The 27804-nt window shown below is 39.7% G+C and overlaps 1 protein-coding gene across 9 annotated transcripts; it reads left to right on the top strand.

Moving 5' to 3' along the window:
* Positions 1-27804, top strand: ptpn6 (protein tyrosine phosphatase non-receptor type 6). 9 transcript variants are annotated; one of them, XM_033640455.2, is made up of 16 exons: positions 2865-3430; positions 3812-3834; positions 5921-6043; positions 8439-8633; positions 14458-14641; positions 15855-16013; positions 16306-16434; positions 18637-18733; positions 18836-18915; positions 19058-19204; positions 20382-20513; positions 20625-20779; positions 23653-23720; positions 23834-23985; positions 24301-24365; positions 27531-27804. In XM_033640455.2, exons 2-16 carry the CDS (start codon positions 3827-3829, stop codon positions 27625-27627), a joined length of 1791 nt encoding a protein of 596 aa, XP_033496346.1. In that variant the 5' UTR covers positions 2865-3430; positions 3812-3826; the 3' UTR covers positions 27628-27804. The 9 variants fall into 9 exon arrangements, with proteins under 9 accessions (XP_033496342.1, XP_033496346.1, XP_033496343.1 ...); XM_033640452.2 differs by having other exon boundaries at positions 3809-3834; XM_078171653.1 differs by having other exon boundaries at positions 3767-3834.

Raw genomic sequence — 27804 nt, 5'->3', positions numbered from 1 at the left:
TCAAGAGTCGCTGCCATGTCTTGTAGGTGAGTGTTTTGTATTTTCTAGAGTAAAAAGTTTCTGTGATGCCTGTTTCAACTTTTTCACCTCTTGTCTCCATGTTTTTGTTAATGTTTCGGTCATTATTTGGTGTTACTCACTTTGCACTTGCAACTTAAGTGAAGAAAATTTTACTCATTTTCTATCATTCAAAGAAAACTAAGACTAGGAGTGTGTGTTAAAGATAAAATCCTCTGTCACATAATATGTCGTGTTAAATGGGATATTGCCATGTCGTGAAGGGCTGGATATTAATACTCAGTCTCTTTAAGGCAGGCTGTCCAAACTTTTTGGAATGATTGCCAGATAAGATAATGTGAAAACACCTGGGGGCAGCTCCTTTCTGCATCATATGGGTCATTTAAAAACAAAAACAACCACATATACACAAATGACTATTTAACCTAACTTAGTATTTATCATTCCACCGTTCCTAAAAGTGGCAGCCCTTGCTCTTTACGCTTCTTTACTGTGGCCATGTCTGCTACCCTGCCAGGAAATATCTAGTGTTAAGTCATTGTTCATTAGCGTGTTTATCGAATGACTATGAATACACATTAAGTCCACCTGTGTGGTTCCTGCTCCTACTCTGTCTACGAACTGTGCGATTTTCCTGCCATCATTAGGTGAATGAAAAAAATGCAAAGTGATTTTGCTTGATTAATCAATATTGTGTAATTATAAAGTATATTTTGAAAGACAAGCGGAGGACCATGTAAAAATGATCTGCAGGCCTCAGTTGGTCATCGGGCCTTACTTTGGACAGGTATTGACTGATATAACCCAGTATGAGGTAGTATCGAAACACCTTCAGTCACATGATAACTGCATTTGATCCTCTTTGTGCTGGGGGTCTGATCCCATCCCGACTCCCTGCTGGATCAGCAAACTTTCTTTCGCCTCCCTGGTTAGTATGAGGTACGAAGTGACACCTATCAACCAACATCAAACATCAAGCTTGACTCTGTCCTCAAACCGGCTAATAATGTTAGCCATGTGATGCTGACATTTAACCCTGTTACTGTGTGTGGCAGGTTCTTACAACTCCTTGGCACGGAGCTCACACTCCCACAGCAGCAGCTACAATCCATGCTCTCCAAGCGAGGTGTTGTGTCAAGTGTGGTTTACTTGAGGGAGATGGCAGTTCAGCGTGTCAAGATGTTCAAAAGTATGGCTATACTACAAGCTACCTCATTCACGCTATGGGTATCGAATGAAGTAGGCTACTCAGTTGTTACCAGTATGACTTTAAGGGTACTGGTATCATAATTATTTAAACAATACACAGCCCTGATATCATGATACACTACAATTTCTGAGGGTGCTTTATGGGCATGTTCAAGGTCAGTAATGTCGTGTTAATGTGTAACCAATGGGCAGGGGGTACCTTGCAGCAGCCACCAGGGTATGAATGTGGGTGTAACTGGGTGACTGTAGCATCAAGTGTCCAGTAGTAGTGTGACCTCTGAGTGGTCAGAAGCCTAGAAAGGTGCCGTACATATGCAAGTCCATTTACTCTTCCTGTTTTAGTTGTGCAATGGTTGACGCTCCTCCTTTGTGCCGTAAATTGAGCCTCAGTTTTCCCAGAAATCGTACTCAGCGGCAGATAGAGCTGCATAGTGAAAGCAAGCTTATAGGAAACCAATCTAAAACGCCAATGGTGGCATTATTCTATAGCTATTACACTGTGCAATCAGCATTTCCTTTATAATAATTCGTAAGCAAAAACCTTGTCTATTTCCTCTGTAACACTATTATGATATTTTTGAAGTTTAGACAGTGAAGGAAAGAAACAGACCAGCATTTACATTAATTCCTCTTCACACACATAATGCGATGCATTGCAAAAGTCTCATGAGTTGCGACACTCAAATGAATGACCAAATCTAGGAAATATCTTTGTTGTCACTCTGAGGCTGTGAGAAAAAAAAACAAGTGAGTGTCGTTTGCCACATTGCTGCGCTCGTCCTGCAGCCTGAGAAGTGGAGCTCTGTTGAGGGGAACAGAAGCCAAACTAACTGTTAAACAAGCCAATCTGTGAGGAGAGTAATGCAGACTGCAGTGGCGGGCGTTAACCACGATGAACGACACCTGCACTGCTATGCGTGTGTGTGTGTGTGTGTGTGTGTGTGTGTGTGTGTGGTGGGTGGAGCTACATATACTGCAGGCTCTACCACTTATTTTTAAGTTTTTACCCAAAGGTTAAACAGTGCTGTCACCTTTACATGTTTTAGTTGTACTTCTTCTTGCATATTTGCACTAACACTAAGAACAACACAGTTTACAGCCTAATGAGGAAAATGTTGTTTGACTTGGGAAGAGAATTGACCTTCTGTAGTTTCCATGAATTCAAATATGCCCTTTTGGACCTCTTGTAGGTCAGAACGATTTGCAAGTTAAATGTTGATTGTACCTGTTTGTTCCACAGGTTGTAAAATGTTGGGTCATGTGTTTGTGGCATGTGTTAAACAAGCCTTCCTCATGGTGCAGTATGTTTGTGTTGCATCTGGTGTCACTTTCAAGCCTCTGCATGCTCATTGTGGTATCAGGAGGAGAAAAGGAGAACACATGATTTAATATTATCTGCTTCATGCAAGTGTTCAGTTGTAGTTGTGGAGTTAGCGCCTTGGTAGTCTGATATTAAAACAAGTTCACAGTTGCAAATGGTTTACCAGCTGAAAGCAGCTCTCTCTCACACACACACACACACACACACACACACACGTATATATAGAGGGGGGAAGGTTGAACAGCAAATAAGGAAGTGTTCTGTGACTCTGACCTTTGTGTGTTATGCACACACACACTTGCTCATACACACCTGGAAGTAAAGAACTAACACACGGTGGTGGCAGCAGACAGGTGGGCAGGCAGAGGGGAAAAGCTTTTCAAATGTCTGACTGAGAGACAAGGTGTGGGTTTCTTCACAAAGGCACGCAAAGCTCAAACTTTACATTCGGTGGATTTTTTTTTTTATTCCTGTAACAGAGGTGGAATCACTGGACGGACACTCTCACTCATGATTCACCGCTGAATGGAACAGTTTCATCCTTTCTGCGTCGACACCTGCACTGAAAACTAAGCGAGGGAGCATCAAAGAGCAAGTTTCCAGAGTTTAAACCTACTCTGCTCTTAAATATGATGAGTTTTTGTTTTGGTCGTCTATAAAAAACAACAACAAAAAAAACACACGTCTCTATCTGTTGGAGGAATTCCGGCCTGTCAGCTATTTTGGTTCCTGTCTTGCTTTCACTATTTTGTGAAAGGAGATGTAAAAAGGAAGGAAGGGGAGTGCGAGTGAGAGAGAACGACACAGAGAGGAGGGGAGACAGACGTATACAGTCCGAGCGTCTTGGCGAGTGTCAGTTGTTTTCAAAAGCAGCTGAGAAGAGTAAGTGTTCACCTGCTTTCCTATTGGGACGGAGAGAGGGGTTGGATATAAGAAGAGGATTGGGTGGAGGGAAGCGTAGAAGGAGAGGAGGAGGAGAGTGCGGGTAGTTTGAGGGTTTGTTTGTGAATGTGGTGTGATACAGAGACATAGAGTCGATACTTTTGATAACAGATGTGTGTGTCAGAGTTTAGAGTAAGTGTGTAAAGGAGAAAAGTGGGTTATCTTGTGTTTGGTGCACTGCTGTAAAGTGAGGAAGTATTGAGGAACTGGGTGTTTCTTTGCCAAATTAGAGACAAAAAAAACTGCGCTCATGCTTGTGAGTCTGCACATGTGCAGGTACAACTCTCACCAATCACTCTCCGTTCTCTTTGGTCCCAGAAGAAGCGAAGACACGACATGGTTCGGTGAGTCAAGATCCCCCCGCTGGACAATGTAACGCTCCGCTCGTCGACTCTGGTCGTGCTCTCTGTGTTTTTTTATGCAAGGCGTGATGACAACTTCTCTGTTTCCATTCCTCCTTCTCTTTCTTTCCCCAGCTGTCGGCTGGTCCTGCTCTGTTCCTCTATCATGTGATTTGTGATGTGTGCTGTTCTGTGTCTGTTTGCGTAAAGAAAATGTGTCATAAAGGATGTTTTAGCTCAGTGGTTGAGTAAGAAACACCTTTTTTTTTGTATGCTCAACATTCACGCTGTTTAAAGGTTCTCGACGAGGTTCCCTTTTACCTTGAGTTGACGGATCTTTCTTTATGTGACTGTGCTGTTCAAATCTCCTTCCTTAACCTGTTTGTTGTATAAAAGCTCTCTTGTGGGAACCTAAAACTGAAGAGGAAACATATATTCAAGTGCAAACAGTCTAGATGTGAATACAAAGTTGGGTTAGGAATCCTCAGAAGCCCCACGATATGATATTTTCACGATACTTAAGCCATGATACAATATTACTGTGATTTTAAATGTTTTGCGATAACATATACTGCGGTTTATTACTTATTTTCTACTGCAAATTATATCCTTAAAGAAAAACTTCTGCTTTATCTAATAAGATACATTTTCCAGTCTGTTCATCACACTTAAGTCATTTTCATTGCAGCAAAGTGTATCTGAAAAGCTAATAACTTTATTACTCTACGATGCTACTGAAAGCGTAATTTGTATTTGCAATATTGGTAATTTATCTAATAAAAAATCCATACTAGGTGTCCATGTATTGATACATTTTCCACACAAATGTACAAATGTTTCCCACCCCTAATACACATATTTTAAGCTTTATATTGAACATTTTCACCCTGAAACTGTGCAGAAATATTGAAAAAAGCTGAAGTTATTTAATACCTAAAGTTGAAAGCAGCAGGCTGGGTCGCAGGGAAGCTCTTATAATGCCAAACAGCCTGTAGTTAACTGAACATTTGGATCATTTTCTCCTGCGAATGCTCAACCAGACTTTAAAAAACAGCTCTCTGTGGGGGTTTTCTGTGTTAGCTAAGAGGCTGTGAACTGAGCTTGACCAAAACAGTTTTTCCAACCTCAGACGGCTCCAGGAAATGATAAAATTATAGATACATAGTGTGAACTGATGCACTTGTGTTACACTGAGCAACTGAAGTCAACAGTGTTGCTGAAAGGGCTTGTGAGCTGTAGCTTTAGTGGATTATTTTGGGTTATATAAGATGTACAGTGTAATGTGACGATAGCTGTTACTGTGGTATTCTATTCTGGAGAGCGGACGTTCGTTGAGCCAGAGGTAAAGGTGATATATTGGTTCATTTTAGTCTTTTGTGGTTAGAAGTTAATACATAATGTTCATTCTGGTCTATAGTGAGGGCTGTGTTTCTGCAGAATGAGCCCAATGAAAGATACAGTTTCTATAATAAATATTAAGAATGTAAAAAGTGGTGTACAAGTGAAACTGTGTGTCAGTTATGTTGTCAGTTAATCAATGAATTGTTTAATCTAAAAAAATGTACAAAAATAATGGCAAATGCTTGCCACAAGTTACCGCAACACAGCTATGTTTTAATTCCTAGGTGTTAAATGAAACAGAAAAATGGAAGAATGAAAGGAAATCTTCACATTTACAAGACTTTAACCGGCAAAATTATTTATATGATTATAAGAATTGTAAATTTTCTGCCAATCACCTTTAAAGATTGCTTAATTAATCATGTCAGAATGAGACAAGACTGTGCTGAGACTGGCCTCTACTGCAGTGGAGATTTAATAATGACAAACTATTGTAGATTTCTATTAAGAAAGACTGAATTAGTTGCACATTTGTCTTATATTTGGTCTGTCAAAATAAATTTGTACTTCTTGTGTTGCAATGTGCTCAGCTGAATGTGAGGAAATAATACTGGGTGTGTGTACTTGGATGTTTGTGTGTCAAGGCGTACGTGTTTATATTTTTAAAAGTCTTATCTGTGTGTCAGCTCAGTGCAGTTCTGTTCACACTGAGTGTATTTTTACTGTGTATGCATATGTGTCGATGCAGGTGGTTTCACAGAGACATCACAGGCCTGCAGGCCGAGGACATGCTGAAGACTCGAGGCATCCATGGCAGCTTTTTGGCTCGACCCAGCAAGAAAAACGTAGGAGATTTCTCCCTCTCTGTCAGGTAATAACGTTTGCAAAAACACCACAAATCTCTCTCTAACCTCACAGCTGAGAAGAAATCACACGTTCAAACTAAAGTGTTAGTAAACCTTTAAGCTCATAACTGACAAAAAAAATTGTATTAATATAGAATCTGATTGATCGTCCTGGGACTCTTTCCTTTACTGCATTTTTATTTACTTCAGAAACTCATCTGCCGCCTTTAAACTTCACTGTTTATGACAGAACTGTTTTACAACCTAATGTGCTGGAAAAGCGATATTCTTTCTCTGTGTAGATTGAAATCAAACTTTCCACTGCACCTTGTGGGTACAGTAAAATCACACCCTGCATCTATGAATGTGTCAGTACAGATAAATGTTGACGCCTTTGCACTTATCCAGCTCTAAGATGTAGTTGATTTGGTTGTTATTCACAATATGAAACACTCAAGTGAAATTAAAATAATTTGTGCCACTTAAAAATAAGAATAAAGATGAGGCGCAGTACTTAAAACAACATTAAATCAATCAAATTAAATGCAGTCAAGTGTGATAAATGAAATGATGTGTGGTACACATTAAGTAGCTCCAAATCAACACACTGAGCTCATTTAATGATAACATGTCTTTCATGAGGTTTAACTGATGTAAAGATGTTTAGTATCAAGTTAAATACTGATCACAGTACACCAGTCTGTAGTTTAAAGAGGTCAGCGTTTAGATTAGTAAATGCACTGCATCTATACTTATATTAAACTGAGTAACTCAACTGTTTCGAGATTCACAGATATATCTGGGTTACTATTATGCAGATGTACAGTATATTGTAAGAACTGAGGTTCCTGTGTTGGTATTTCTGTTCAGGCCTTTAAGGCAGGAAGCAGCGCAGCTGTTTATTTTGTAACTCTGAATACTTAAATGCTTAAATGTGTGAGATCAGTGGGTTATTGATCACAGTGCAGCAGCAGTAGTGCTAGCAGGACGTAAAAGTTTTTTTGGGAGGGTATTTTTGCCTTTATTTGAGAGATGACAGTAAAGGGGCAGACTGAAAATGGAGGGAGAGACAATGACATGCAACAAAGGTCCCAAGGCTGGAATCAAGGATAGGATGTTGCCGTTATGTGGCATGTGCTGCGCTCGACTACCAGCGCTCCCAGTTGCAGATATTCTGAATAATGGACCCCACCAGTGATAAAATAAATAACAGTATTTCGTACTTGCCTTACCCTCCAATCATTTCTGCAGATTAAGAAAAAAATACAACAAGTTTTTACACGTTCTCATGTTCACAAGTGCCTTCCTTGGCCCCACAGACAAACACGCCAAGTGGACTGGAGCCTTTAAAGAGGAAATAGTTTTTTGCTTTAACATATGATTATAAAATAATTGTTGACTGCACAATGTTATGACTATAGAATAGCTATCTGCATTTTAGATTTAAGAGAGATCTTTTAGATTTAGATCTCTCTTGAAAATGAAGGCTTAATTTATGGCACAAAGGAAGTGCGTCAACCATTGTGCAATCAAAACAGGAAGAGGATAGCATTTTGTTTTCCCTGGTAGCTATCAGTAGCTATCCCCAGTCACCAAAGAGTATCAATGTGAGATCTTTGCAGTTACTATCCTCAGTAGTGGAAATGGCGGATGGTTGAGTAACCAAAGTAACTGTGGAAAGTGTGGTTGTTGCTGGGGTCTGACGAAAATACAAAGTGATCTAGTTGTCTTGACGATAGCGGTGCCAATGATAATACCACTTGGAAATGCTAGCGGGGGGCACAGTTATATGTTTCCACTTCAAATGATATGAATGTGATGTGTTCGCTTTGTGACAGACTTTGTGACATTGGCTCAAAAATGCATCAAACCATGACAAATTTTTAAAAATTATGAATTTTCCACATTTGCAGATACTTTCTTCACTTTTCTGTCGTCTTAGTGTTATTGTTATTACCGAATATAGAATAATTATTAACATTTTTTTTCCAAATCAAATCTTACCAAAGACAATGCACGTCAAAATTAAGATTTCTGGTCCTAAATAATAAGAGGAAACTCCACATTCACATTATTACTCTGATAAAAGCTCAGGCAGTCAGAGAGCTACCATATTAACTGCAGTCTTCGCATGACGGAGAACACAGTGGGCAGATACTGAAAGATCACATGTATGTGTCATAGACAAACAGAGCTACTATATACATAATGTACTGTATATAGAACATATACAGTAATACAGCCTGTGAAAATCAAATAAAGCTCTGTGAGAATCTGATCTGTGGCTGAACACTTAAACATTTAAAGCAACTAAAGGTTGAAGAAATATATTGTGCTGTTCAAGTTTTCATACGTAAAACTCCTGACACAGAGATGTTCTCTTTTGTGTCATCGTGTGACCTGACTGTTTTATCTCCGCAGAGTGGGCGAGATGGTGACCCACATCCGCATCCAAAACACGGGAGACTTCTATGACTTGTACGGCGGGGAGAAGTTTGCCACCCTGTCAGAGCTGGTGGAGTACTACACGGCTGAGAATGGCATCCTGCAGGACAAGGATGGCACCGTCATTGAGCTCAGATACCCCCTCAACTGCTCCGACCCCACCACAGAGAGGTCTGTCACTCCTACCTCTCTCTGTTGAACCCCCTGTAGGTTAATGTGGCCCACACTCACCGGTTTCTCTTCAGTCCCTCCACCCACACTCTCGGGTTAAGTGTAACAGTGTTTGGTTAGGTGGTTAAGTCAGCGATGATGAGTATTATTTCCTTTGACAGTTGTTTATTTAATGGGGGTAATAAGTGTCATTTGTAGGCTTGTTATTCCATGGGGTGCAAACCTTTTCCTCTGGGGTGAAGGTGTTTTATTCAAAGCTTCTGAAGCTTTTGAATAATACACTTTGGTGTAGAAGCGTCTTTGTCAGAATATGTCAGTGAAAATAAACGCCCACACTTAAGATAGAAAGAGTCCGCTGCTGTTGAGGCTTCCTTCCTAAATTTGCCTCTGCAGCTGATGGATTACATGTGATCAGGGTCGACATTATCAGAGGTGGGAAACAGCAAAGTTCATCCACTTAAGTGTATTTCTTGAATATTTCATCGTGAGACTGTCAGGGTGTCAGCAGATACTTAAAGGAACATTTCACCCACAAAATGACCTTCAGTAAATCGATTAGTCACCTCCTGTTACCTTGGATTCGTGAAGACAACTTTGTGTTTCTCATATGACACCACAGAACACAGCAAACATATTGACTGATTGATTGCGGATCATTTTTAACAACAGCAAAACTGTATTAAAACATCTCTTTACAAACTCTCACACAACTCGTACAGTATAGTCTAAGTCTCATTTAACCAGTCGTATGCTCAGTTCTTCCGAAATGTACATTTTTTACTAAATCCTGACTCTTTAAAATTGAACTGAAAATGAAACTCATCCATGCACTCATCAATGCCAAACTCCAATACTAAGGTTTTTTAGTGAAATGCACGTGTTTGGAAAGTACTGAGCATATGACTGGATAAATGAAACTTGGATTATACCGCACAAGTTGTGTGAGAGTTTGTAAAAGGATGTTTTGATATAGTTTTGCTTTCTTTCTGGTGAAGTTTTCTGCATGAATTAAAGGTATCACGGCATGACAAATTGACAAACAAATAATTCTTTATTGGTATATTCCTTTAAAAAGTCTTTTAATGTCTTAAATTCAATAATAAAATAATTTAATAGTCATTAATTAGTCTTACATTTGAATTTGTGAGGTCTTAATTGCTTGTTTTTTAAATCTAATTTAATTTCTAATTTTTTTATTTTCTTTTTGTCATAATGAGTATTAATAATGATAATATTATAATAGAAAAAATAATAATATAATTAGTTCTTCACATGAAAATAGACATAATGGACATAAAACAGTTGAGGCAATTCAATATAAAAGGACATTTAAAGCAGTTTAAAACATGAAGAAGTGGTGGTGATTTGAGATCCTATTAATCGAAATCTCATATAGTGTTTCTTCTTGTGTCACCTTTTAAACCTTATGACATCATTGACAATCAGAGCCTATAAAACGGGCACTGACTCACCAGCAGACATTGATTAACCAAATATCTTCTCAAGAGTTAATCTCACTGCGGGTATTGTCTCTGCCGGCCCACAGCTACCACCCAGTTGTGGTGCTGTGGATCAAATAGAACTCACCATAGTCTTTCTCCATCAGATCCACCGCCCACTAATTGTACCATAAACCTTAAAATAAAAAGATGAAATGAATCATAAAAAGTCATAAAATCATGACATAAAAAAAATATCTGATGTGACAAATCTTTAAAGCCAGCACTGAACCTTAAACTGTCTTTTTACTTTATACTTACAATTACCTGTTGGCAAAATGGAGATTAACCTAACTTACTCTTAAAACCATATTCCTACACAAAACCTACCTCTTCATGGGACCACGTATATACTGTATACCTTTATACTTACCTGCAATGCTTGAATAAAAAAAAAACAGCTCTTAAATGTTGGTAAAAAATTATCTTGAAAAGGTCTTAAAAAGGATTAAATTTAAGCGTCTGATACCTGTAGACACCCTGTATATACCTGCTCTGCTTCTCTCTGCTGCATTCCAGATGGAAATACTTATGCACATTTTTTTTATTTAAGATGCCTCCTTGACACATTTTAAGACATTAAAAAAATACTACATCAGCTTAAGTTACGTCTTCTCCTTCTCCCTCATTAAACATTTCAAAATCTGTGACTCTGCAAATATTGTTCATGTCAAAGTGAGGTTACTGTGAGCAAAAGACTTTTTTGGTCTCCAACACAATAATGCACAGAAAAAACTTGCCGTTAGACCAACCAATAAACCAAAAAATGAATAAATAAATACAACATGAATCTAACAAATATGGAGCGACATATTTCCAATAAAGAAAAAGTAACCTCCTGTTATGTTTCCGTTTTTATGTAAATTAAAAATTGAGGAATTCCTGTAATAATTATTACTCCTTGCAGTCAGTGATTCAAAGACTTTGTGTGAATCCTCTAATGGTGAAAAATAGAGCTGCAATGATTAATTGATTCTCTGTCAACCAATACATTTATTCACCAACTAATTTGATAATCAGTTAATGAGTTTGAGTAATTTTTTTAAAGAAAATAAAGTCAAAATTCTCTGATTCCAGCCTCCAGAGACAGACAGACAGTAAACTGAATATTTTTGATACAGGTTGACATTTTTCTGACATTTTATAAACCAATCAACTAATAGATTAATCAAGAAAATAACTGACAGATTCACAGACAAAATAAAATAATCAATAAATGCAGCCCTAGTAGAGAACAACACGCCTCTAAATTTATGTTCGCTTGTAACCGGTGATCAGAGAGACCTATTTCCTAATAAACTCAGATGTGGAGATTCTGGAAATGGTTTATGCAACCACTTGACAAAACTTTAGATCACTTGTTTCCAAAACGGAGAGTCTAAAGAGTATTTCCACATTGAATCAAATACCTGCTTCCTTTTTCACACTTGCAGGAGTCCCACAAGTCCCGTTTTCTCTCAGAGGGAATCGCTGTGCTTTCAACTTCACCACCTTTCTCTGTATCTCTCAGCTGTAGTTACTGGTTGCTTCGCAGATTAAGATTTAAAATTTAACATTAGATAAACTCAAGAAATATACTACTATGTTGAGAGAACTCTTGTATCTCCGATGTTAAACTTTACAGGAACAACTTTGCTGTTTTTCGAGAAACTTGTTTCTTCAGTACGGAGCATTATGATGTTCGTCAAATTTTCTGGAAGCAATGCAATCCTTGGAATACATGCTGCCTTTTACTTAACATCTTCATACAGACAGAAAGTACTCTTGTTTTTTAATTGAGACTTGAAAACTTTTAAAGTACGCTCGGATACAGGACTAGATTTGCAGCGGTGCACATTCCTGTTGTGATACTTTGAGTTTTTTGATAGGAGATGTTGGTAACTCGCAAGAGTCTGTTTGCTAAATATAGCTTCTAGATAATTTTACAGATATTTTCTTACGTCTGTGTTGCATGCAGAGCTGACCACATCAAAGCCTCCTCCAGGCTGCAACCGTGAACAAGATATAAATCGGTTTATTGTGTGTCAAATACAGGCTAAAAAACACATTAGTGTTTTTATAGTGAATTGCCCACATTGTGAATGTAACTTCCATGACATTACAGCTGAAGGTGGTGTTTGATTATTGATGGAGCTTTTATCCTCCCAGCTGGAAACATGTGCAACTGTAGGCTTCTTAAAGTAGGTTAATGTCCAACAAGTAGTGATAAACTCATACAGTTGCACTCCTTTTATGAGTCAAGGAGGACACTACTTTCTATCGTGTGTGTGACTGTGTGCTCAACCCTAGCTGGAGGCTCTACCCTCTGCCCCCCCTCCTTCTCGTCCTTCTCTCTCTGTTCGTTTCTCTAACTTCCCTTTTGTTGCTGCGGTTGGAAACTTTAAGTTTTGACACTTTTGAAAGCAATGGCCAGACCCTACTTGTCTTCCTCTATTGCACACTCCATCATGTTCTTGCTCACTCGCTGTCTTCCTCATCTCACCCAATCTCTCTTTCTCATCTCAACACATGATCACACACACACACACACACACACACACACACACACACAGACCTCAGCGGGTCACAGTTTATGATCGATCTCATGTATTTGGCAGCTTATCTTTTCTCAGAAAGGAGGATAAATATGGTGAGGCCATTAACACGCTGACATTATTTCATCAAGGTTATAGGTGGAGCAAACATGGCTGACATGATTGCACGTTAGTGCGAGATGTGCATGGTTGAATTGTCTGAAGTGTCCACTCAATGTGCAGTACTCTGTGAATTATTCCCCTGCACAGGCTGTTTGGACACCACTTTTTTCATTGCTGCAGGTGCTTCATGCAACCTGTTGCAATTAAAAACTATCAGTCTCTATAAAAGCATACACTGATTTGACAAGTAAGTAAATCAAAGAATCGAACCTGAAAAACCATGTGCAAAAAGACATTAAGAGAGCAGACGCAGTGTGTGATGGGGAAGGGAGGTGGCGTGTGTGTGTATGGGGGGTATCTTCTGTGGTTGTTACATATCGAAGGAGTGGGGGGGGGGGGGAGGCTATAAATACTTTGTCCTCTTCAGCCACGAAATCTGTCATCAGAAATTTTCCGACCGCAAAGCAGGAAGTGTAGAAGAAGAAATTGAGAACAGTGCCTAAATTTAAGTCACAAGCCAACACGGCCAAGTGTGCGCCTTCGCTAATTTACGCTCACACTCCACAAAAACACACATGCACACATGCTCGGTACACGGTGGTGGACAGAAATATAACCTATCTGTAACAGCAACATCTGTGCATGCTGTTTTTAACCATACACCCAAAGCACCTGATTCTGTTGTGGCTTTCTATTTCTACTCTCAGTGTAGAGAGCAGTCCGGAGTACCACATCAGTGAGCGTCTGACAACCACTTAGCCTTAAATAGACTTATGCATGTAACAGTCACAGTGTTAGCGGCACACTGCTCACATACAGTAAACAGGAGGCAGTAATAATTAAAAAAAAACTGATATTTTTTGTTTTTTAATTGCTGCTTGCAAAATGTTAAACCTTAAAGCACTGTGACGTGCTCATTTTTTAAGCTAGTGCAAACTTAGTTGTATCTTGTGAAACTAGATGACCTGAGGCATCTATCGGTAGCAGTTTTGCATAGCTTGCCGGGAAGGGGGCTAAATGACGTTCTAAATGTAGGCTAAATTTTGGCAAGGAAATAGAAAGCATGCCCATTTTTAAAGGGGGTTCCTTTTAACTCTCATCTCAAGATGCCTGATTGAAAACGGGTTCTATGGATACCCAGGAGTCTCCTCTTAACTTGAGAAGGCTTGTCTCTAGAAAAGTTTTCTCCCTTAGAGTCAATGCACTCCTTCAAATTAAAGCTGTATTTGTCTTTTTGTGGAGAAGGACAACCAGCCTGTTTGAAGAAGAGTAAATCGTCTAACACGTACAAATACACATTAAAACAGGATTGCTGTGAAACTTAAAGTGTAAACTGTACCAGTATTAGTCTGTGCACATCAGATTATTAGTAATATGAGTTGTAAAATAAGAAACCAAAATATATTGTTATGCAATTCCTTAACTCTAACATTGCCGTAGTTTTTAACAAGCCTAACGAATCCTTAAAATTCAGTTACGGCTTTTGGTTTTGTTGAGCCACCCCAAGACTTTCAGTGGCCCCATCTGGACACGCCTATGAAAAATTAGTGTGGGTGTCACTGCCTTAAAAACATCTACGTAGGTTAAAGCCGTTAACCGTCGCCACAGACAAACCTAAATGTAGCTCACGGCATTGATATCTTTAGAAATGTGTACACAATGTGAAGCATCACTTCCTTTGTGTTTCAGGTGGTACCACGGTCACCTGAGTGGGCCAAATGCAGAGAAGCTGCTGGGTGCACGGGACGAGTCGGGGACCTTCCTGGTCAGAGAGTCACTGTCCAAGCCCGGAGACTTTGTCCTGTCGGTTCTGACAGACGAGAAGAGCAAAACGGGAGGAAAGAGGGTCTCCCACATCAAGATAATGTGTCAGGTGAGTGCTTGTCCTCATGTATAGGGGTAGATTTTTAGAGGGGGTTGCAGGGGACACGCCCCCTTAATATTTAGAACAGGGGGCTTTTATTTTGACAAAACTAGACATTCACAGCATACATTAATGCAGAACAGGCACAAATTGCTGCATAACAATTCACCAGAATGCAGGAAATTAAGTGTTTGATGCTCAAAATTTTCTGCCAGAGGACCCCCAAACCCTCCATTTTATATGTGTCCCTGCCAAAGTTGAGGCAAAACCTACGCCCTTGTCCTCAGGTGTGTGTGTGTGTGTGTGTGTGTGTGTCTCAGCATGTGACCATGTGAGTGTCTGTGGCATGCTAGATAAAGGGTGCATGAAAGGGTTGTTTTCGGTCAGTCTCTTGTTTTGAATATTCAGAATCAGGAGTCCCTGAAACAGATTCACATCATGTAAAAATACTGAGGGGTATTCCCGCAGTTGTGTTGTCGCACTTTGTAATCGGTATAAAGTCTCATTTCCCCTGCCTTGTGCAATAATAGACTGTTGCTCATTTTTCAACTCAGCTGTTGTTCACTAATGTCAGGCACAGGTTTACTTCAGATATTGATTACCAAATAAAGATACATGAAACCCCAAACCTGGTGTTAATACACTCGACTGCTGGTGGTGGGACAGCAACAGGTCTTACCGCGTCCTCTCAGTCTCATTTTCCTAGATTGTGTCTTTCCGTCATCATCGGGACTTTTGCATGTTTTTTTTTGCCAGTGGTTCACCTCATAGAAAACACCTTTTAGGCCTCATTTGAATAAAGGCCATTGTTTTTGTGCATCGCTGGGGTGCAGAAGATTAATGTGAGATTAGTGGAAGGGTCACAAAGGCCTTTTCATGAGCACGTGGCAAAGATTAGGCGAGTTTCCCGTCAGCACACGACTCTGACCTACAGAGTCTGCAAACTGCTGAATACATCAGTTTATATTCATGCCTTTGAATTGATTTTATGGCCAGAAAACAGTGTCATTTATTTGAGTAAAGTGTTGGAAAGCAGTCCGCCACAAAAATAACTTTAGTATTGGCTTTGTCATTTCCACTTTGATTAAAGGATATGATGAGATCCTCTTTTGTTAGAGCACACTTGTTTTCATTTTGGCCATGATTGTTTCTCTTTTGAAACTTCTTTATTTTTACACCAGACAATTTGGCATAACCCCTGTGTGTGTGTGTGTTTATCCAGATTGATATATGTGTGTGTGTGTGTGTGTGTGTGTGTGTTCAGAATGACAGGTACACAGTTGGAGGTTCAGAGCTGTTCGACACGCTGACAGACCTGGTGGAGTACTACAAACGCAAAGGCATCGAGGAGATCTCTGGGAACTGGGTGTATCTCAAACAGGTGAACTTTTCACATCCAACTCATGGAGATAAAACACATCAATTAGTTTTGTACCACAAACTCAACAAGGTGAAAACCAGAAACAGGTCTTTGAGAACTGTTTTATAAGACGAGCAGCACAGCCCACAGATAGGAAATATTAGTCACAGCTCTGTCTTAATGCGGCCTTACTCATGATGATGATGATGATGTGGATTACGTTCATTGGCTCGTCTTTTTCTTTCATCTTTATTATAAATTTTTTCCCCTCTCTTTGTGTGTCTCCCTGTCTCTATCTGTCTGTCCTCTGCAGCCGTATTACTCCACCAGAGTGAACGCAGCAGACATCGACAGCAGAGTGAAACAGCTGGATCAGACCTCACAGCAGCAGCAGGAGGGCGAGGGAGAGAAGAGCAAGGCGGGCTTCTGGGAGGAGTTTGACGTAAGACTTGACCCGGCCTTGGTTATGTTCCCTGTGACTGGTTCTTACCATAATGCTTTAATCTGTGGTGTGAGAATCACAGGGTGGTCCTAGAGTGGGAAAAAATAAATTATTCAACAGGTATCTGATAAGAAATTGACTGTCCATAAGCCGTTAACATCTCAAGACTTACTTCCTGACTGTGAGCAGGACTAGAGATGTTATACTACCATCTTGTGGTGGTAAAGTAAACCATGTCTCAGTGTCATATCACATAGACTCAGACTTTACTTATCAGAATCAGAATCAGAAATACTTTTTGATCCCTGAGGGGAAACTGCGATTCATTACAGTCACTCTGATATAAAGAATAGAGAATTATAATAAGTAAGAATAAGAGTATGAAATAGAAGAATGTAAAGCAATAAAATAAAATAGAAATGAGAAAATGAGAAAAACTAGTACTTAAGTAATTAAAATTAAAACTGTAAGTGTGAAATTTGACTACAATATATACATCAATAGAATAAAACAAGAAAAACACTGACTAACACACACACACACACACACACAAAATCCCCCACCCGATTTCTGAGTAAAAGAAGATGGAAAAGCTTCTTCTAAACTCAAAATTAACTAAAACTGCAAGTGGTGATTATTTCTATTAATGATTTATCTCCTAATTATTTTTTTCAGTTGTTTGTTTTATAAAGCATCAGAAAATTGTAAAAAAGGTTAATTGCAGTTTCCTAGAGCCCAGTGTGACTCCTTCACCATGGTCCAAAACCTTAAGATATTCAGTTAGTTATACAAAACATTAAACAGAAAAGCAACACATCCTCACAATCAGGACGCTGAAACTAGGGAACATCTTGCACTCTGTTAAAAAAAACCTGTCAGCCGATTACTGAAATAATTGTATTTTCTCTCCATCATCCGATTAGTAAGTTCACTAGTTTTCTCACCTCTACTGGGGACACAGCTTCAGTAAGATCTTGTTTCTCTAGGTGAGGTTTTATTGGTTGTTGCACTATACAGTTTCATCAGTGGCAAGGGAAGTATTCAGATCCTTTACTTTACTATTATCACACTGAAAAAATACTCGTCCTGCACTGAAAATGTTAATCATGAAAAATTATGTTAGTACTAGTCCATACCCATTGGTAGCTTTGTCACCTTCTACCTATGCTAATCCTCAATGCCTATGTGCAGTTTCACATAGATTGACCATGTCAGTGAGTAGACTGACTGACTGACAGAATTACCATGACTTAGTCATACCAAAAATTAGAAAAAACAACAACAAACACTGGGCCACAGGGGGAGCCACAGCGATCAGTCGCATTTGAGTCATTTTTAAGCATTTTTCTGTTGTTATAGCGCCACCCAGTTGCCAATTAGAGTTAAATTTCTCCAGTCACCTTGAGGCGTCCTGTTCTACATATCTACCAAGTTTAGTAAAAATTGATATGGCAGTTAGGTCTAGATAAGAAATTAGCTCTCTAGCGCCCCCATTTTGTTTGATGGGGTCAATAATGGAGGGGTCCCCTCAGATTATGCGTGGTCTTATGCCTACAAAGTTGCATGGTGATCGGTGAAACCCTTGAGATGTTATACACCTTTATGTGATGAGCCACGCCCTCTGCAATATTCATTGCCTTATAGAAGCTCAGTTTTAGTAAGTTTTCCAACTTTTGCCAAGAGGGAACTTTAGATATTGGTCCCTAGATTATGTTCACCGAGTTTCATGCAGATCGGTCAAACTTCCTAGGAAGAGATCGATTTTAAGCGTTTTCAAAAAAATCAAAATGGCTGAAAATCTATATAACCAGAAGTTATGGGTTCTTGAGGCAAATTTGTTCCTCATGAGGAGAGGCATCTCTGTGCAAAGTTTCATGTCTCTACGACATACGGGGCATGAGATATGCCCATTCAAAGTTTGCAATTTCAATATGTTGCTATAGCGCCCCCCTTTGGCCAATTGATGCAATATTGCTTCATTCGCATCCTCCCATGACCCTCTACCACTGTGCCAAATTTCACATGGATTGACCAAGTCAGTGAGGAGAAAAACGTGGAACAGACACACAGACACACCCACACACACACACACACACAGAGTTTTTTCATCATTATATAGTAAGATATGTACTGCATAGTGTTAGCATACAGTATAAATTTGGGACACAGAAAGTATCAAACAGTCGTCTTTCTCTCCTGCAGGCTCTTCAAAAGTTTGAGGCAAAGGTGAAGAAGAGCCGAGAGGAGGGTCAGAGGCCTGAAAATAAGAGCAAAAACAGATACAAGAATATTCTTCCCTGTGAGTCTATAATCTTCTTCACATCATTATTCTCTAATTAACCAAATCTCATGACAGCACTGACATTAACCAAATGTTTCTGTCCTTCCCTCCATCCACAAGTCAATGACACCAGGGTCATCCTGCAGGACACTGATCCTGATGTTGTGGGTTCAGATTACATCAACGCCAACTACGTGAGAGTAAGTCTCTGACTTTACACAGTAGTAACACCAACGACAAAAACACAACACAGAAAGCTGTCACACCTTCTTTTATTTTTTCTCTGAGGTCAGTGTTGTTTGTTGACTGAGCAGCGTTCAGTGGTTTACTGTGTGTTTGTAGAACAACCTGTTTGAGGCCGGAGAGCAGAAGGTTTACATCGCCACCCAGGGGTGCCTAGCAACAACTGTCAACGATTTCTGGCAGATGGTATGGCAGGAGAATACGAGGGTGATCGTCATGACAACGAGAGAGGTTGAGAAAGGGCGGGTTAGTATCAAAACACCAAGCATCGCAGCAGATTTAGCCTTTACGTGTGTGTTTTCTTTTGTCTCTGAAAATACTAACAGCATCAAAATATCTGTTTTTTATTACACATATTTAATGATGTTTCCTCCAAAACATAGTCATTATTATTGTTGTAATAATCATGGCTGCAGATCTGGTGACAAGTTTCGGGGGGACACAATCAGTTGTGTTTTTTTTTAATTGCACGCGTGCAGATCATGCCCACAGAGCGCTTGAGATTGGCAGCATATTTCAGGATTTCATAGAGGCTCATCACCAAGTCATTCAAAAAGCACTACACAGAGAATCATATGCTCACCTTTACTGTTTGTTTCTCTGAAACAGCCAATAGTACATGGAGCCAGCCATCACCCTCCTCTTCACTGCTTCACTGTTAGTTAATGCTACTTCTAGTTTCAGGGTCTCAGGCATGCTATGTCCACTCACGTTCTCATCTCTCGCCTCTCACAGATTCCCAGTTCTCCTCATCATCTTCCCTTTCTCCCAGTATATGGGACTACTGTATACATCAGTGGATATGGATGGATCAGAACATGAGCCCCTAACTGAGCTTGGTTAAACTAACTGATCATGTTTTTACAGAGCCAGAAATGCTAGTGTTAGTACAAGAGCACAATAAATACTTACAAGTTACACAAGTTGACCCAACACAATCAGATTTATTTAAAATCATCTTTATAGGAATAAATATCCAAGTAACAAAATATTTTGTCCTTATCACGTCACATTTTTGATCATGTCCATGTACAGTTAGGAGCCTTGTTTGTTTCCATCTGCCATTTTGCACAGCATGTAATGTAATTTCACAATTTTCATTTATTTTAGAAACTGAGAATGTGGAGTCGGAAAATACATTTGTTCAATTTCAGTCATTTAGGCTATTTAGAATTGGGGGGGGGGCAATTTGTGTTTTTCAGAAATTGGGGGGACATGTCCCCCCTGTCCCCCCCGGGATCTGCACCCATGGTAATAATCATAAAAAGCTTGGTGAACATATTAAGTCACACTTTATTTTGAGGAACAATTTTTAGCACAGTTCTTATTTTGAAGTGCTGCTTCCTGCTGTATTTCAAAGTGTGAGAGGTTGAACAAACTAAACAAAATAAAAATATGCAATATACTCTTTATTTTTTTGCAGAATAAATGTGTGCCATACTGGCCCGACAGTGACAGCACCAAGGAGGTGGGTGCATACATAGTGTCCGCTGTTTCAGAGAGGGAAGCTGCTGATTACAAAATCCGAGTTTTGGAGATTGCTCCTATGGACCAGGTAACCTCCAAACACCGACCTCTGATCTCACTGCACACACTCACTGATGTAAAGCTTTCACAAGGGCTTTGATCTTATTATTGTAATCCCATAAAATTTTCTCTTTCACAGCCAAAGCAGTCTCGCACCATCTGGCACTACCAGTACATGAGCTGGCCTGACCACGGCGTCCCACAGGAGCCAGGTGCTGTCCTCAGCTTCCTCAGTCAAGTGAACTCTAAACAGGAGGAATTCCCGGATGCTGGACCCATGATCATCCACTGCAGGTATGAGACAGCTGCAGAGCCAAAAACCTCATGACACCAGGGTTGGAGACCAAATATAATGATTGTGGGGCCTCAGAGCTGAACATGCAAACTATGGATTGAATTATTTATTGTTGTTGAGATGTTGTTATGGGACCCCAAGTTAGTAGCGACACCCCTGCATGACACCTGCGTAAAAGCCTTAAGCACACTCAAATTTTCCTTAGAGCATTGATATAAATATTAAAGGAGCAGTTAACCCCAAAATCAAAATTCCAATTTCTTCTCTTATCCGTAATTCTATTCATCAATCTAGATTGTTCCAGTGTGAGATGCGGGCCTGAGAAACAGGTGAATCTGTGAGCTCATGTTTTATTTGCTCTAGCAGATGCATCTAGTCCCCCTTGGTGCCTGACCCAAACCGGGACACTCACAACGGTTTTCACAGCCACAACAGATATTAAAAGTGACCTGTTACACATCTCCCTGCTCCTATTAGCTGTAATTACGTCCAGTCTGCCTTGTCCAATGCAACACACCAGGCTCACAAAACTCAGATCAGACTGTCAAACTAGGCAGCGCTTGCATGTGTCACTTTGTGCTACGTCACATGTCACACTCTGATTGGTTGTATGTCTATCCAACTGTGTCCAGAGGCATGCTGGTCTGCGCCTATTGATAATGCCCACTGGAAACTGAATTTGAAATATAGGAACTATAACGATATTATTTCTACACCCAACAAGGTCTGTGGATTAACTTGAGTAAGCGGGTCATGATTTCTGGAAAGAGACATTGCGGTTGACATTTTTTGGCGCTTTGAACACCACAAGCTGAGTGCCATTTAGTTCCATTATATTCAAGAGAAGGCAGACATCTCTACAGCTGATACCTCAACTCACACCAAAACAATCTAGGTTGATATGTAGCACTACAGGTAAAAGGAAAAACAAGTATGTTTGATTTTGGGTGAACTGTCCCTTTTAAGGCTGCAACTAATGATTATTTTAATTGATTCATTTGTGAAACATTTTTGGAAACACAGATTCGTCATTTAGTCTATGAAGAAAGAGCCCATTGCAACTTTATAAGATGAGATCTTCAAATTGCATATTTTTTATCGACTAACAGCTAAAACTGAAAAATATTCCATTTAATAGCATTTTTTTTAAAAAATCCTAACTTTTCAGAGGATTGAAGCAGCGAGTGTTAAGCTTTTTTTGCTGAATAAATAATTCAAACAACTAACTGATTATCAAAATCTGTCATTTAATTTTCCTGTACACTGACTAATCAATTAATTGTTTTGGTACTATGCAATACCGCCAACTCCAAACACATGAAATTCTCAGTTCCTGATGTGATGTAATGCTGTGAAAAGCATCACAGCATTACACTTACCCAGCTCAGGTTTCATAATCATATGTTAGGTGATAACACTCAGAGGTTTAAGATTAAAATGATTATATTTTCAGGATTAAGATTAGTAGAAGCCGAACAAAAGGTTTTGAGTCAACTGACAGTTTATCCTTTTGGAATTTTCCCCGTGTGATGTGATGGATACTTTGACTGCTTATGTTTTTTTATTTTTAAACTTGTTGTTCAAAGGATTATATGATTGTTGTGTAAGTATTTTGGTATGTAAGCATGTTCACAAAGCTGCACCGCAGTGTTAAGATGTCACATACTTTCTCTTTATACAACTGCTCCAAACACTTTTGACATGTGACCCACTTAAATCCCATCGGCCTCATCTGTGCTTTGTGTTTTAAACTATTTAGTTATTTTTAGCATGTAAAAATGATGGCTGTGACTGAGGATTATTCTCAGTCTCAATTAATCTGCTGATTATTTTCATGATTAATGTCAAAAAATTGTGAAAAATGCTCATCACAATTTTCCAGAGCCCAACGTGACATTTTCAAATTGCTTCTTTTGTCCAACTAACAGTTCAAATCCTGAAGAATCTTCTTTTTCTGCTTTTAAAATGACCAAAATGATTAATCAGTTATCCAAATAATTGGCAATTAGTTCTCTTTCGATCGACTAATTGATCATTTAATATTTGCAGCTTAAGTTAAAATGCTAAGCTAAGAGGTAAACAAGGTAAACATTACATCTGATAAACAACAGTGTGTTAGCACTGTCATATTTGCATGCTAGCATAAGGATTTAGCATGTACAACCTCACTGACACAGAGCAGCTAACATAGACTTTAAGATTTGTAAGTAGAGTTAATTATGTTCAGTTTTGTTTCACATGTCTTGATTGATGGAAAGCAGGGGCGGAGCCACATTTTGTAAACATTTTTGGGCTCAGGCCAAACCTGGGGGTGCGGGGATTGTTTTTTTCAAGCCTTCTGAGATACTTAAAAATCTGAACATTATCAGGGAAAACATGATAGTTACCAAAGAAAGAAAATCATCCTGTAGAGTTGACATCCTATTTTATGTCATAAATATATTATTTTCTGACTGTGTTCATAATTTTGAAACTTCAACACAACAAAAGTAGATGATGACCATTTTTCACTCCTGCCACCTAAAAAGAGGCAAAAAATTGACTGATATTGCTATTTTTGCAAATCAGGGATCCTCAACAATGCCGAGTAAATGTGGTCTACAATATTCTGAATTCAATATTAGGCCAACAGAAGACCATTTACCCAATTACTGTATATTAGATAACTTTAGGGAACATAGGGCAAACAGCATGGGCATATATTATCATCTGAATGATAATGGTGGTAAAGTTTTAGGATTATAGGTAAAAAACCTAAAGAATTTGGAGTATTTGAGAAAAAAATCAGGGCTGGGGCCTCAGATGTCCCCCCCTCCTCTCCGCCTCTGATAGAAAGCTATATTAACTTTGTTTCTTCTGTGGATTCTTGCAGCGCTGGAATCGGACGAACAGGCACGATTGTGGTGATCGACATGATCATCCAGACCATTGACACTATCGGTAAATCGGTTATTGAGATACTGTGTTGAGTAAAAACAAAAGCATTCATAATATGCAGTTGTTTTCATTTTCCATACTGACTCTACCCGATGCTTTCATGTCTCACTGTGTAGGTCTGGACTGTGATCTCGACATCCCGAAATACATCCAGATGGTCCGAGAGCAGCGCTCTGGCATGGTGCAGACGGAGGCCCAGTACAAGTTCATCTACCTAGCTGTGTCCGAGTACATACAGACCACTAAGGCCAAAACCTGTGCCTACATGGTGAGCAACAGACAAGATGAAGAAGAGTCTTTTCTTGTTGCTGAAGTATAGATTGACAGAGGGAAAACAGGGACATGGAGATGTGTATGTCAATAAGCCTTTGCACTTTGGCTGCGGATTTGAACACCACAGCCGAGTAGTTCAATGACAACAGAATGATACGTTATCAGAGAGCAGCTGGTAAGAGATGAACATTGACCCGGAGACAGAAAACAATAAACCACATAGACTAAACCAGTCACAGGACCTCTCTCTCTCTGTTTGAGTAATCCCCCAGTCATGTCTGAAATGTGTCTGTGTTTCTCTCTTCCCCAGGAAACTGAGACAGAGTATGGAAATCTGCAACTCAAACACCAACCAGCGAGCAGGAAGGTCTCAAAGTGAGTGAGAGTGTGTGTGTACAACAACGAGAGAAAAGAAAATGTGTGTGTGAATTGGATGTCCTTAATACATTCACATCGTCACTCTAAACCTCACACTGCCGCCCTACTTTCTTTTCAAAAACACCGTGTGTCAGCAGGAGTCTCTTTCTGTAGAGACAGAAGGAGTTGTGTGGGAAGGGAGGATGCATTGTAGCTGCAGCTGAAATCCACCTCAGTTTCTTGGTTTTTTTATTCTACACGAATTATTCATTTGAGGCTTAAAGTATAATTTTCCTATAAGTGCAATATGTAATGCCAGGCCACATGCTCCAAAGAATTAGGAGGTGGCAGTTCACCAGTCTGCTGCTGGGTCCGTACAATTTAAATCTAACATCATTGGTTATAAAGACAAAACAAAAACCTAACAGCAGGGAAACAACATGCAAAATTAACCAAACTTCTCAAATCCTGAGAGTCAAAATAACACTGTGATATTATAATCTTCTCTTCACTTCACAATGGCCTATAATTAAACCAAAGCAGTAATTAGACGTCATGTAAATAGTAGTGACCAGGCACAAATGTAATTACAAATGGAAACAAAAGGGAGGAAAGGGGGCGTTTGCATTCAGACCTGCACCAGGCACACAGCTGACAGCATCAGACATGATCAAATTAGCAGAGGAGGCAGGAAGGACGCAGCTGGCAACTGACAAGCTCAAGGGGCCGAACCAGCAGGGGGCCAGAGGCTGCTCCCAGACATCACTCGATCAGTAAATCTGCACTGCCTACATTTGTGTTTTCTTCATCGGCTGGCACTTCCTCTATAAAGTGTGGACATCTGGATCCAACAAAACCTAAAACAGTCCACAGTGAATTTAATTCCAGTGTGTCAACTCGAGCCCTTTTTACACAGAGATCACACTGTAGGGCCGCTAAAAAGCCCCTTCTTTATGCCACCTTTGCATTTTTACACAGAACCAAACAATGGCGGCATCATGCTGCTCCAGTGTGTGATTTAGGACAGCGCAAAAGAGGTGTGACAGACGTGACATGTAACACAACAGCGCGGCCTCTAATATGACATTTAACATATGCGTCAGCAGCGCTTTATAAACAATAACAATGGAATAACAGGGCAATAACAATCATTTATATATATACATATACATATAAATATATATATTATATGGCGGCTGATCTTGTTCTCCGGAGGGTAAGGAGCTCTATGACCTCACTGTTTTCCCAATATGTGGGCATTGTTGGCTGCTGTTCTTGTTTCTGTTAGCTGCTAACTGCTATCAGCTACTTTTTAAATCTCCCACAGTGGGTTGCATGCGTAATACATCGTCAAAATGTCCCACCTGAGACACCCATGATCTCATCCTGCTGGCTGTCCAGTTTATACTGATGTCATTTTGGTGCTGTTACTAACTCCGATGCTGACTTCAAGGCTATACGACTTTGTCCCCCATTCTGCGATCGTACCTTTTATACAGAACAGCTAGGCAGCATAATGGCATGAAATTCACACCTTGAAGAGGCAGTGTAAAAGTGGCCTCAATTAGTTTAAGTGTTGGTGGGTAGTGGAGGGGCTTTCTTTGTTTTATTTGCGATTCTTGGCACTAGTAAGAGCTATAATGACACCTCTGACACCATGGGGAAAATTTATAATTTCCCTGCAGCCTGGTCTCACTCCCAGGGCATCAATATGCTACTTGTACAGTGTCCCCTTTGTTACTATTAAAGATGTGACTAACGCAACTCACGATCTTTTCCTACCCCAAACCAAGTACTTTTGTTCCCTAAACTTAACTGTGGACCCCTTCTTAATCACGTGAGTCGGCTCACGTGACTTACCACCAAACCCCCTCTTAGTCCAGATGCTCTGACAACTCTGCGACGTAGCTTCTGCCCAAGTGTCAAAATATGATGAGTAGGGGTGAGATCACGCTGTCTGTTGGCATTAAAACATTACTTCACTGAATCAGTGTTGCACTTCCATAACAATGGATGACTTAGAAGAGACAGAGACAGAAAAAAACCCCAATCAAAATCAAAGCAACAGAAGCTGAAAAATCCTGACTTTTAGTGTCTAGTATGGGTCAAAATCCAAAAAATGCTGGATCCTACGATTCCCATAATGCACCCCTTTCCTTATGCTGCGTTACATTTACCTCGGAAAAGGGAGGTCAGAGCTGGAAATGACGTCACCCCCGAGTAGATCGTGTTCCAGTACAAGCTGGAAAACCAGGATGTTGTTAGCCAGTTGATAACAATGCATTAAGCTGTATTTTGCACATACACTAACTTTAGCAACATGTCCACAGATAGAAGTTGGACAAGACTGTGTGTACAACTGTTTGAAGGAGACACAAATAAGACAGAAATGCACATAAACAGTATATTAATACAGCTTTCACTACTGTTGATGCACAGGACAGCCATCTTGGATTTTGAGGTAGGGGTTGGTGAGGTTCCTCCAACTTGCCAAGTCAGAAATCAGACTTCAGGGGGCATTTGAGTTGAAATTTCGAAATTCTGACTTCAAATGGAACTCACCATTTCAGTGTTAATTGCGGGTCAATCAATCAGTTCCCATGATGCAGCTGTTTCTGTTTACACCCCCCGATAACATCATCAGGGTAATTTTTTTTAGACTTTAGAAAGTTCCCTCCAGAGCAACTCTTCTCACTCCTTACAACAAATAAACTGAACTTCATGTGTAAAAAAAAAAAAAAAACCAAAAAACGGTGGCATGCCCCTTTAATGAATGAGGGGAGGGGTGTACAAACCAATTCAAAACACCCCACTTGTCTCTGTTCTGCCGTCTGAATAACATTTTTATGACCTCTCAGCCTGGACGTCTCTCATGTATGAACTAGGTAATGTTCTAATTAGCTAATTAGGAGAGAAATAAAACAAACAGTGAACCATTCAGCTCTGAACACTGTAAACTTTGACCCACTTGGAGCTCTGAATAGTTGTCTGCCAGCTTTGAGTGATTGATTCATGGTTGGTTGGTCTGTTTAAATCGTTCTCTTGCAGCAGCTCTGCTCATTAACCTCTCCAGCGTCTCTGATTCACTTCTAACAGAGCTGTGTCGAATCAGTGCTGGCTGGTATATAAAAATATATACGAATGAAAAAATCACTAATCAGCTTATTCCTTGTCTATTTCCAGAAACAAGGAGGACGTTTACGAGAATCTGTCAAAAGGGAAGAAGGATGGAAAGAAGTCAAAGACAGACAAGAAAAGTGGCTCCGTGAAGAAAAGATAGGAAGTTTTATCAAAGTATGTCATGTTGTTATATTTATGCAGGCTCTCTTCTCTTAAATAATTTGTATTTTAGTGGAGATAATAAAATTAAGATTTGACCGTTAAGTTGTTGACATGAGATGTGTCACATGAGTGCTTGGTTGAAGTGTTGAGAATAAAGCCAGAACATGTGTGAACA

The sequence above is a fragment of the Epinephelus lanceolatus genome, chromosome 10 (genome assembly GCF_041903045.1).
Source record: "Epinephelus lanceolatus isolate andai-2023 chromosome 10, ASM4190304v1, whole genome shotgun sequence".
Classification (NCBI taxonomy): Eukaryota; Metazoa; Chordata; class Actinopteri; order Perciformes; family Serranidae; genus Epinephelus; species Epinephelus lanceolatus.
The sequence above is the reverse complement of the archived record's forward strand: the minus strand, read 5'-3'. Positions and strand labels throughout refer to the sequence as shown.

Coding starts and splice junctions, on each gene's coding strand:
- ptpn6 (XM_033640451.1), top strand. Junction 16,014..16,305: donor ACTGGGTGTATCTCAAACAG/GTGAACTTTTCA, acceptor TGTCCTCTGCAG/CCGTATTACTCCACCAGAGT. Junction 16,435..18,636: donor GCTTCTGGGAGGAGTTTGAC/GTAAGACTTGAC, acceptor TCTCTCCTGCAG/GCTCTTCAAAAGTTTGAGGC.